The sequence below is a fragment of the Penicillium griseofulvum genome, assembly GCF_001561935.1.
Source record: "Penicillium griseofulvum strain PG3 chromosome Unknown contig_80, whole genome shotgun sequence".
Lineage (NCBI taxonomy): Eukaryota > Fungi > Ascomycota > Eurotiomycetes > Eurotiales > Aspergillaceae > Penicillium > Penicillium griseofulvum.
The window spans coordinates 3,292,116-3,302,029 of NW_024467471.1; the positions used below are offsets into that span (position 1 = coordinate 3,292,116).

Sequence of the window (9,914 nt, forward strand, 5' to 3'; positions counted from 1 at the left end):
AGATATTTAGGGCAAAGTACCTTGAGAAAGCGGGTCTTATTTTCCCCGAAAGCAATATGGATTCATGGCTAGCTAGCCTCCCCCAGAAGTTCATTGATGGCTGTGTTTTGAGGGAGAGGGAGAATCTACTACAGTGTCGTGGCCATGGTTATCGTGAAACGAAGTAGAACTTAGATTCGAAAGTGAATATAGTATTGCTGTTGCTCGAAGTGTGTGTATTCAGATCTTTCAAATTCCCAAATTCCAAAACTTGACGCCTTGCATTGTACCCGTTAACTACCATAATAGCAAAAAGCCGCGCTCAGTGAGCATTAAACTGGAAACGCAAAGCTGAAACAGGAGAAAATCCGGTAGGTAATACTGATGCATATAATAATAGTTCCTGTCTGCACCTTTGGGTGTTATTTTATTGATTCTGCGTGCCGTTGCTATCTTTCCTTCGGCTGCTATATAAATTTGTAGTATATATTTCGATGTTATGTTTTTCATTTCCCGGTTATATATTCTGGGCCACCAGGATTGCTCGCAATATAATCTTTGTAACTATTCACCACCTTTCAATTAATTCGTCTGGATATTTTTAGAATTTACAATTACACCAAATAGAACGCTATTTTCCCCCAGTAGGGGCTTACACCGAGCATTTACACCGTCTAACGTGCATGCCATACACCATGCGAGTCCCACACTTAGGGCAAAAGCCAAGGGGTAATTTATGGGCTCAAAAATGTTATTTCTTTTTAAATAATTGGAGCAGAAGTTATTAAAGACACACAATGAATGTGGGAAATACGTTTCAGACCTTAGCAGCCACGTCAGGTATTACGGTAGGTCACGGTGGCATATGGGATGTAGACCAGGAGATAGCCGTTGATACCGTTGATACTACTGGTTGTGACCATCCTTGGAAAATTCTTTCAACTCTTTTAACTCTTTTGACGGTTTTTCTTCCCCGCCCCAGAACAAACTATGGGTGATGAGACCTGCATCGTGAAACCGACCGTCTGCAGCGGCAACTGCCGTCGTGTGATCTCGGACTGGCTGCAGAGTCCGACATTCCGAGGTGAATGGTGGTCCTCTTCAATTCTTTGAATTTTGCTCAGATGGTGGTGTACAGGGTGCAGATTTCTCGAGCAGAGTGATTATGACTGTCTGACTGGTATCTTTCTTATTCATATCTTGTGCGATAACATGATAAGTCTCGTGGAGTAGAACTGCACAGACGAAAAAGATCCAAACATCTGACCATTTCAAGATTGACGTATATAGCCTTGAATCCTGGGTGCCTGGAAGGTGAGATGAGATCGGCGATGCATCATTCTAGGCGTGTGATATTGTATTGTTTCAAAGCAAAAAGCAAGCATGGGTTGTGTGATTAAGATATATTTCCATTTAAGATACGACCAGTGAATTTGAAACGCGTCCAATATCCCGAGGTCTCAAACCTGCTTTTCTCAGTTTGACTGTAGATCCCGTTATTCAACAACTCCATATCTCCGCCCCCAGGAGGGCCGGCTTGACATAAACCACGACCGAAAGGGGTTTAGGAGTCTCTGCCGTCGAGCTGCTTTGCGTTCTCGCTTGTCGCGCTGTATCTCCATCCAGACAGTTGGGGTGATGATGCAAGGCGGTGGTTTGGGGTAATTGGGGTTGGGTGTTATTTTGAAGTCTTCATCGACCTTTGATGTTTCCGTGACTGGACATTCTGAAGAGGGGGTTCCGATTGTTGCTGGGTGTGATATTGGTGTATCATCAATATCTGTAGACGGACATGATATTGTGAATGGGACGGTGCAAGGTCTAGGCCTTAAATGGTCCGGTATGTGCTCGGGATTGGCATAAGGTCCCGGAATTTCAGATGTGTCGTTGTCTTTTCGAGTCTGATCCGCCTGAGGGGGTCGAGTATGTCCTTCTGCCCAGTCCATTCCCATCGATAAGTCGAACCTCCTACTCTTCGTTGTTGTCCCCGATAGCGTAAAGCTTTGACAGTAGGTAGCGTATGACTGTCGAAGACGCATCTCTCTCGCTGCTTCCACGTCGAAAGTAGGGTATTCTTCAATGTCTTCGTGAATAGGGTCGCATATTTTAACCTCATGAGCCTGATTAACTGGCGAGCATATGTTGTGGGAATCAATATTTGTTGTGTCGTTGAGGTTCTTGAGATTCTTTTCACTCAGCTGATGTTCCTGAACTCCAGGTCTGACAATTGTTTGAGAGATTCTCTTAGACAGCCTTCTTGTGAGCTGGGAAACCGTGTGTCTTCGACGAAGTGAATGTCGTGGTTGCTCTATCGGATCCCGAGTAGACAAGATATCACTTGAAGCGAAGGAAGCATTGTCATTGATAATGAGGACATCAGGCATTTTGATATGAGTATACTGATTTAAATGATGTCAGAGGGAAGAAATCGAAAGTCAGGCTGGGAATAAATAATATCCCCCAAACGCAACAAACGGTATTTAGTTTGATGGAGCAGGAGTCGAAGGCAACGAAGTTGAAATCGCAATATCCCATATAACGAACAAGAGATAGCGGTGAATGCTCATGGAGTATATTTGGGGTGGGGGTGCTTGTATTGCAGATTGAGTGCAGGTATAATAAGAAGACAAGAAGGCCTAGATGCTCAAGGGCGTATAGGTACTTACATTTAATACAACCCAGGGACAGATCTTCATCAGAGCACTCAGGGGAATTTGGGTAACTTGGAGTATTCCGCAAATTTACACACAAAGAGCATCTGACTAGGCAATATAGCCGCAATATCAGTTCGCGCTTTGCCTACCATCGGGTACCAGGGTCTCACGCTACAGCAAGCCACCATGCAGCCTGAATGTGGAAGCATGTCAGAGACTCAGAGGCAAGACTAGAGGGTGTCAATGTGTAATAAGGTGGTCCATATGTTTGTACTATGTAGGTTCCATACTACTGGAAAAACCTATCTGAAGACCATTCAAGCATAACTAGGTAGTAAACAAGGTTCCAGTTCAGCAAGACAAAGAGTGAGATAACTCGAAGTCCCCAGAACGGGGTTTGGTAGCCTAATCTCGGACGTTGCGTCCAACGGAGATCACTGGATTGATAGGCTCCTATTGGTTATGGGTTCACATGTGGCATGTGGCCATGTCCGTGCGGCCGTATTCCCCATGGGAGAGGCAAAGGGTTACTTACAAGGGGAAGACAGCAAGGCAAGGTAGAGTGAGACACGTGACACATGACAGGAACATTCATTTTTCCTTTTCCGGGAACACAGTAAATATTGAGTACGAGTCGCAGATATTGAAAGCTTCTTCTCCAAACGCCCGGACAAGCCGAACAATTGATGAAAAAGGAGTCGCGTCTATTGGGGGTAGTGTAAGCCCAATGACACTGTGCGACGAGGCATGCGCAAGCACAGGGGCCAAGTCACGGGTTCCAAAAATAGGAATAATCAAAGTGTTTCCTGGACGGAAACTTTCAGAGATTAAACTGAAAAGAACAGATACTACACTTGATCTAAGCCAATAGGCAAAGAGAGCTGAAGAAGAAAGAAAAGAAAAGGAAGTTCTGTCGGCCCCGGCAGGTATATATAGGCATTTGTGGTCATCTGACCTTTTTCAACCACGGTACAGGGAGCGGAGTACACTAACTGGATTGAGCCACCAATCTAGGCTAATCCATTTACAGCAGGCGGTAAAGGGGATTTGTACGTACAACATAGTTATTTGCCATATGCCCAAGGCTAGCCTCATTACTGGTACTCCTACTGTTACACCGAGAGCACAGTTGACCAGATCTCTGATTTTGTCCTTTGTTCTATTCCATATGAACCTGGTTCAAGCCTCAATTTAGAAAGCTCAGATCACAAATCTATGTTTTGGGATTATTTACAATGCCGTTTAAGGCAGGTATACATGTACTAGAAAGCAATAAAAGTACAACCGTATTATGTAGACACGCCTTCGCGCCCGAGGCCCCAGCGACCAACTTCACGCATAGCCTCATCACCACCTTCAGCCAGCCGGCCGTTGGTGTTGGAGGGGTTGCTGTTCCCCAGAACGCCAGCCACACATTGCCAGCCATTGCGACCACCACCCCAGCGGAGGACTTCATTCTTGTATCGCTCACCGGCGGCACGATCAGTTGCCGCCTGACCAGACAGGAAGACGTCCTGCCAGAGTTTGTTCGCGATCGCACGGTCAAAGATATAGCTGTAGTACGTGGCACCGTAGCCATACAAGTGACCGAAGAAGCCCTGCCAAGAGGTACGCGGCTGAACATTATTTGGGTCGGGTAGACTGGAATACTCCGAAAAGACTCGATGATAGATATCCGTAGAATCAATGCCAGCTGAGCTGATCTCAGCTGGGATCGAGTGATATGCCTGATCAACGAGTGCCATGAGGATCTGTGCTTCATTCTCAACGGCACCGTAGATGGAACCATGCGCCGTGCGGTCTAGCTCCATGCTCTGCATCATGCCCTCAGATAGAGGCTCATCGGTCCTCCAGTGTCGCGCATAGAGTCTCAGAACCTCTGGTGCAGTCGCAAAGCTCTCCATCAATACGGAGGGAAGTTCGGCGAAGTCAGTGGCGCATCGAGTACCGGAGATGGATTGCAGAGGCGTCTGGCCCAGGATGGAGTGGACAGCGTGGCCCATCTCGTGGAACAAGGTGCGAACACTCTGCTCGCTCAAGAGAGTTGGCTGGCCGGAGCCATTGGCCTGAGGTTCCTGGAAATCACACACAAGGGCAATGGTTGGGAGTTGGCGCAGAGTTTTAGTTTGCGGATCTACACCAGTGGCCATGCCGTCGTTCGGGTGCGCAGATTCGTTCATAGAGGCACACTCGGCGACCTCCTCCGCGGAGATCTCGCGCGAGCAGCGCAGAGTAAAGTGAGCCGGATTCGGGTGTTTGCTCGGCCGTGTAAACAAGTCACAGTAGACAACTGCAATGTGGTTCTCCGATTCATCTACTACATCCAATCGACGAACGTCGGGATGCCAAGTCTCACCGGGAGCTGCTTCATGAGGGACGAGACGCACCCCATACAAACGGTCAAACAGTCGAGAGAGACCTTGCATCACCGTTCCCAAGGAAAAGAACTCATTGACAACACCCATGTGACGAGAGCGACGAGCTTGGGAATACGCTAGAACGCGCTTGTGAACGTAGTATGCGTGGTCCCAGGGCCGCAAGGAGGAGTCTCCCTTCAAGTCCTGCAACCTAGATAGTTCTTCCTGGACTGGACCCCGGTTGCTTGATACAAGCGAAGTCAAGAAGTTGGATACTGCTTCGGGCGTCTTGGCCATTTTGTCACCGAGAGTCATGTGCGCAAAGCTATTGTAGCCCGTAAGTTGTGCTAACTCTGCTCTCTTCATTAAAAGTTCCTCCAATCTTTGAATTTGGCGCTTGCTGGATGTTCGCGTGGCGAGATAGATTTCTTTGCGGACTTCTTCATCATGCACCGAGCGCAGAGCAAGTCGAGGGACAATCCCCATCGTTGGAACTGGCGCTTTCTTATTCCACCGCTTGATTTTGGAGATGACCATAGGATCCAATCCTTGGAGGCTGTTGGCACCAAAGACAACTTGGGACCTTGCAGGCTCCGCGCCATTCATGAAATCGGAACCTAACTGGCTCACATCATTCGACAGATCCACAAACCGCTGCCTAACATTGGGCGGCATGTGAATTGCAGAGTTCGAGAAATCCTTGTTGAGGATCTGTGCCACGATCTGTTCTGCCTCGGTCCAGTATGATGTCACGTCCGGGTTGTTCAAGGCCTTGTTGAGCTGCTCATGAAGCCCTGTGGTTGTGTTCAAAACGTTCATATATTCAAACATAAGAGCCCACGCCTGCGTGGCTGCTTCTTGTATCCGCGGATCGGGATGGATGGTTCGAATAAAGTCGGACAGATCGATGACGCGACACAGGAGATCGCTTAGCTGGTCAAGGTCTCGTGCTAGGGCCCTGTATTCTTCGACAGTCGAGGCGGCAAGTACCTTGGCTACGATAGCCTGGCATCTCTGTAGCGAGACATTTGCGAATGTCCTAAAACCCTCTGGGCTTGTCAGGTATTGGTTTTGGACCAATCCAGCTCGCCTCGAGACTGTGCTTGTGCGCTGCTGGGAGAACTCATTCCAGAACGGTTGGGAGTCAAAAACGCGGCGTAGAGTCTGGTCATCAGTCTTCTTTCTTGGTGCACTGATATCTGTTGGAATGTAGTCAAACGACGTTGACGGAGAAGATGCGGCGCTCTCGAACGCTCGATACTGAGGCCGCAGATGTAGGCATTTGCGACATGTCCATGTTCGTCGCAAAGGGCGAAGCATTGTAGATACTATATCAAAAGCAGATTAAAATCATCGGAAATCGTAGATTCACAAATCCCCTATGCAAAGAAATATGAGAGTCAAGGAGAACGGGCAATGACGGAGTTTTCTGGAGGTTCCGCCGAGCCGAAGAATTCCCGTCTTGCTCCAACACGACTTTGCTTCATCCTCACTACCAGCTCCCCCCATTCTCCTCCCCCCCCCCACACCCTCAGGATGTCATTCCGGCCGATGTTGCAACAGGTATGCCTTTATAATTGTTTCCTTGCAATTTGGATGCAATTGATTCCCCAATGTCCCGTTTCCATGCTGATTTGTGCCCAGCGGGCTGTGGCTCCGATCGCAGCCACTCTCCTTGCGGGAGGTATTGCTCTCTACCCTAAGAAGACAGCATTCGCAGAAGAGCCCCGAGACATTGTATGACCATATCTATTCCTGGCTATGTTGAATGTCTGAAAGGCTTGGTCTGACACACGACTGCTTCCCTAATATAGCGGAAACCTATCTACGATGACTTCCCAGCCGACATCCCCGAACACTCCAAGCCCTCCCAGGTTGCTACGCCTGCCACTCCCAAGTTGATCTCTGCGCCGGCTGCGCAACTAGCTCCCTCTTCGCCCACCCCGACAGACATCCTGACCGCTCAGGTCCGACAAGCTCGCCTCTTCCTCTACTCACACTCCCTTGCCGCAGAGCAGGGCTTCAACAACTTCCTGTCTCGGGCCCTCAACATCGAAAACTGCTTCACCAACACGATTGCCTCGCTCGCACCTTCTGCCGAATCCGGCGAGCGTCTTCTGCCTGGCGGTGTCTACGTGGTCGTGGCTGCCATGGCCGGCTCGATTGTCTCGCGTAACCGTGGCATCCTCCTCCGTACTGCATCGCCGCTTGCTTTCGGTACTGCTGCCGCCTACACCCTTCTCCCCGTGACGATGCGGAATGTCGGAGACTTGGTTTGGGAGTACGAGAAGAAGGTCCCCGCCCTTGCGGAGAAGCACTCGGCTGCTCGTGAGCGTGCGGAGCACATCTGGTACACCGGCATTGCGCACAGTGCAATGGCGCGCCAGATGATGGAGGAGAAGATTGGTGACACTCGGAAGAAGTTGGAGCAGCTGGTGAGCAAGGGCCACTAAATATAGCCCAGCTATTTTGGGCTATAGCGCGGATTCATTTGTTGCACATGTACGCTTAGAACTCGTAAATCCGAAGACATAACCGGATTGTTCGTTTCGTTTTAAACCATTCAGTCAAAAAGTAGGTAGTCTGACAAGAGCACCTATGAGCGTACGTTTGCACATGGGAATAGGTAGCTTGCGATGATCGACATAATTTGGTTTCGTCATACTCTACATTAAATTGATTTCTGATCTTTCTAAGCCACTCATTCTTCCTGCGCAGGTCCTGGTGATCCTTCCGGTGCAGGGCTCTCCGTGTGAGAAGGTGAGACTCCTGCCTTCGGCGGCGGAGGTAGAGGAGTTCCATGCCGTGACGGCGCATAGTCTTGCGCCCGGCTTTTCTCTTCACCCTCGGCAAAGTAATCGTCAAAGGCTCTGTTGGGGGATGCTGCTGGCCGTGATTTCCCTGCACGACGGCCGGCGGGCGATCTGCTCTCCAAGGGCGAAGCACCTCTTGCTTGAGCGGAGGCCAGGGGCGGTGGTGCTGTAATGTTTGCTGGAACCAGGAAGTTACCCGATGAAGCTGCAATTCCAGGGACAGCGCTTGCAGGGACACCCACTGGGGCAGCAGTGCCATCCTCGCGTGTCTCGAATACAACCTCCCCTGGTCCCTCAACCTCTTCTCCAAGTCCAATAGGTAGTCGGTGAAGAGCACCGTATCCCAACTCTGCACCAAGGGCGCCTTCGCCCCCCCAGCCCCTGGTAGGGACAAGCTCGACCTCACGAACCACATCGAATTCGCTATTGTAAACCCACAGAACCAGCGTGCGATTTAGATGATCTTCAACCAACTCCCCGAGTGCCGACTCCCCTCTTAACGTCCCGCTAGGGGTTCCAATGATATAGTCTGAGTAAGGAAGCAACCCGGCTCGGTATGCGGGGCTAAGTGGCGATGGAATGGCAATAACATGCCATATATGTTGTGTAGAAGAGAGGGGAGCAAGTTGCAGTGCGAGACCGAGGGAGGGGTTCGTTGGTGGTATAGGGTGAGTGACTGTGTGTGTTCGTTGACCCTGAGAGGATACGGATTAGCTAGAACTACATACATCATTTTACTATGCTTACCTTCGCACTCCATACTTCAAGTGTCAAGCTTCCTCCAGCGCAATTTCGGCATTCTGTCGCAAAGAGGTTCGGGTCTGGATCTTCCTGTACGTCGGTGTGAGCAATCTTATAACCGGGGAGTAGGATGATCCTCTGCACTCACAATTGTATGACCGTTGATGCCTACGATAAAGTCAAACCATGGCTCTAGAGGCAGTTCCGGGTCTTTGTTGCGGAGGACCTGGAAACCGAATGCGTTGTCACTAGGGCCGTTTCGAGGCTGTTGACCAGGCTCCCCGTCTAACCGGCCAATAAAGCGATTTAATGCGCCGAACATAATTCTCTGCTCTAATTCAGATTGCAGAGAGATCGAATGAGGCTGAACAAGGAAGCTGTGGTCAGGTATGTTTACCTCGGGGCGAGCTGGCCAGATACACATATGCAAACAATGCAAACACCACCCATCTTTATCAGTTATCGAGAATGGATCGATCATCTCGCTTTATCGCTGCACTGCATCATGGCAGACGAAGACGCGCCTCCGGAGGTGCATCACTACAGCAGTTTGCACGAGGTGCCATGGGACATCCAGAAGTAAGTACCAGTCTCATTGAAAAACACAAGACCCCAATGCTAACCCAATTACCAGCTATTGGGCCCAACGCTACCGGATATTCTCCAAGTACGATGATGGTGTATGGTTGACGGATGATGCTTGGTTTGGCGTAACACCAGAACCAGTCGCCAAGTTCGTGACTCTTTTCTGTTATCCCGGACTTCCTACTAACATTTCTTTAGCCAAATAGCTTCACAGATTGCCAAGTCAGCGCCTGCTGGGCGCAGGATTCTCGTGGATGCCTTCGCTGGCGCAGGCGGAAACACCATTGCATTTGCCTTGACTGGGAAATGGAAACGAATCTACGCGATTGAAAAAAATCCTGCTGTTCTTAAGTGCGCAAAGCACAATGCGAAAATCTATGGGGTGGAAGACAAAATCACTTGGTTCGAAGGCGATTGTTTCGAGATTCTGAAGAATCAACTTAAAGAATTGGCGCCATACAGTGTCGTCTTTGCCAGTCCACCGTGGGGAGGTAAGTCTCATCACATATTTGCTTCCGTGACATGAACTAAGTGTGACAGGTCCGGGATACCGTTCAGATCAGGTATTCAACCTGAAGACCATGGAGCCATATTCCCTCCAAAGATTGTATGATGAATACTCAGCATTCAGCAAGCATATGGTTCTTTACATCCCAAGGACCTCTGATTTGAAGCAGATTGCAAAGTTGGTCCCTGACGGTGAGAAGGCTACAGTAATGCACTATTGCATGGAGGGTGCAAGCAAGGCATTGTGTATTTTCTATGGTGATTTCAATGTGTCATGA

General features: G+C 49.4%; 5 protein-coding genes across 5 annotated transcripts; 2 read left to right on the plus strand and 3 right to left on the minus strand.

Moving 5' to 3' along the window:
- Positions 1-1,475: 1,475 nt before the first annotated feature.
- PGRI_022030 (uncharacterized protein) lies at positions 1,476-2,363 on the minus strand (the record flags this gene model as incomplete). The annotated part of the gene is made up of 1 exon (XM_040789916.1): positions 1,476-2,363. The coding sequence occupies one exon, from the start codon at positions 2,361-2,363 to the stop codon at positions 1,476-1,478; it is 888 nt and encodes a 295-aa protein (XP_040646869.1).
- A 1,559-nt stretch (positions 2,364-3,922) lies between these two features.
- On the minus strand, positions 3,923-6,310 carry PGRI_022040 (mitochondrial intermediate peptidase; the record flags this gene model as incomplete). Its single annotated transcript, XM_040789917.1, has 1 exon — positions 3,923-6,310. The coding sequence occupies one exon, from the start codon at positions 6,308-6,310 to the stop codon at positions 3,923-3,925; it is 2,388 nt and encodes a 795-aa protein (XP_040646870.1).
- Positions 6,311-6,526: 216 nt separating this feature from the next.
- On the plus strand, positions 6,527-7,443 carry PGRI_022050 (MICOS complex subunit MIC26/MIC27; the record flags this gene model as incomplete). Its single annotated transcript, XM_040789918.1, has 3 exons — positions 6,527-6,553; positions 6,635-6,727; positions 6,805-7,443. The coding sequence occupies 3 exons, from the start codon at positions 6,527-6,529 to the stop codon at positions 7,441-7,443; spliced, it is 759 nt and encodes a 252-aa protein (XP_040646871.1).
- A 248-nt stretch (positions 7,444-7,691) lies between these two features.
- On the minus strand, positions 7,692-8,866 carry PGRI_022060 (uncharacterized protein; the record flags this gene model as incomplete). Its single annotated transcript, XM_040789919.1, has 3 exons — positions 7,692-8,498; positions 8,551-8,634; positions 8,693-8,866. The coding sequence occupies 3 exons, from the start codon at positions 8,864-8,866 to the stop codon at positions 7,692-7,694; spliced, it is 1,065 nt and encodes a 354-aa protein (XP_040646872.1).
- Positions 8,867-9,049: 183 nt separating this feature from the next.
- Positions 9,050-9,914, plus strand: PGRI_022070 (RNA methyltransferase; the record flags this gene model as incomplete). The annotated part of the gene is made up of 4 exons (XM_040789920.1): positions 9,050-9,123; positions 9,179-9,277; positions 9,328-9,620; positions 9,670-9,914. The coding sequence occupies 4 exons, from the start codon at positions 9,050-9,052 to the stop codon at positions 9,912-9,914; spliced, it is 711 nt and encodes a 236-aa protein (XP_040646873.1).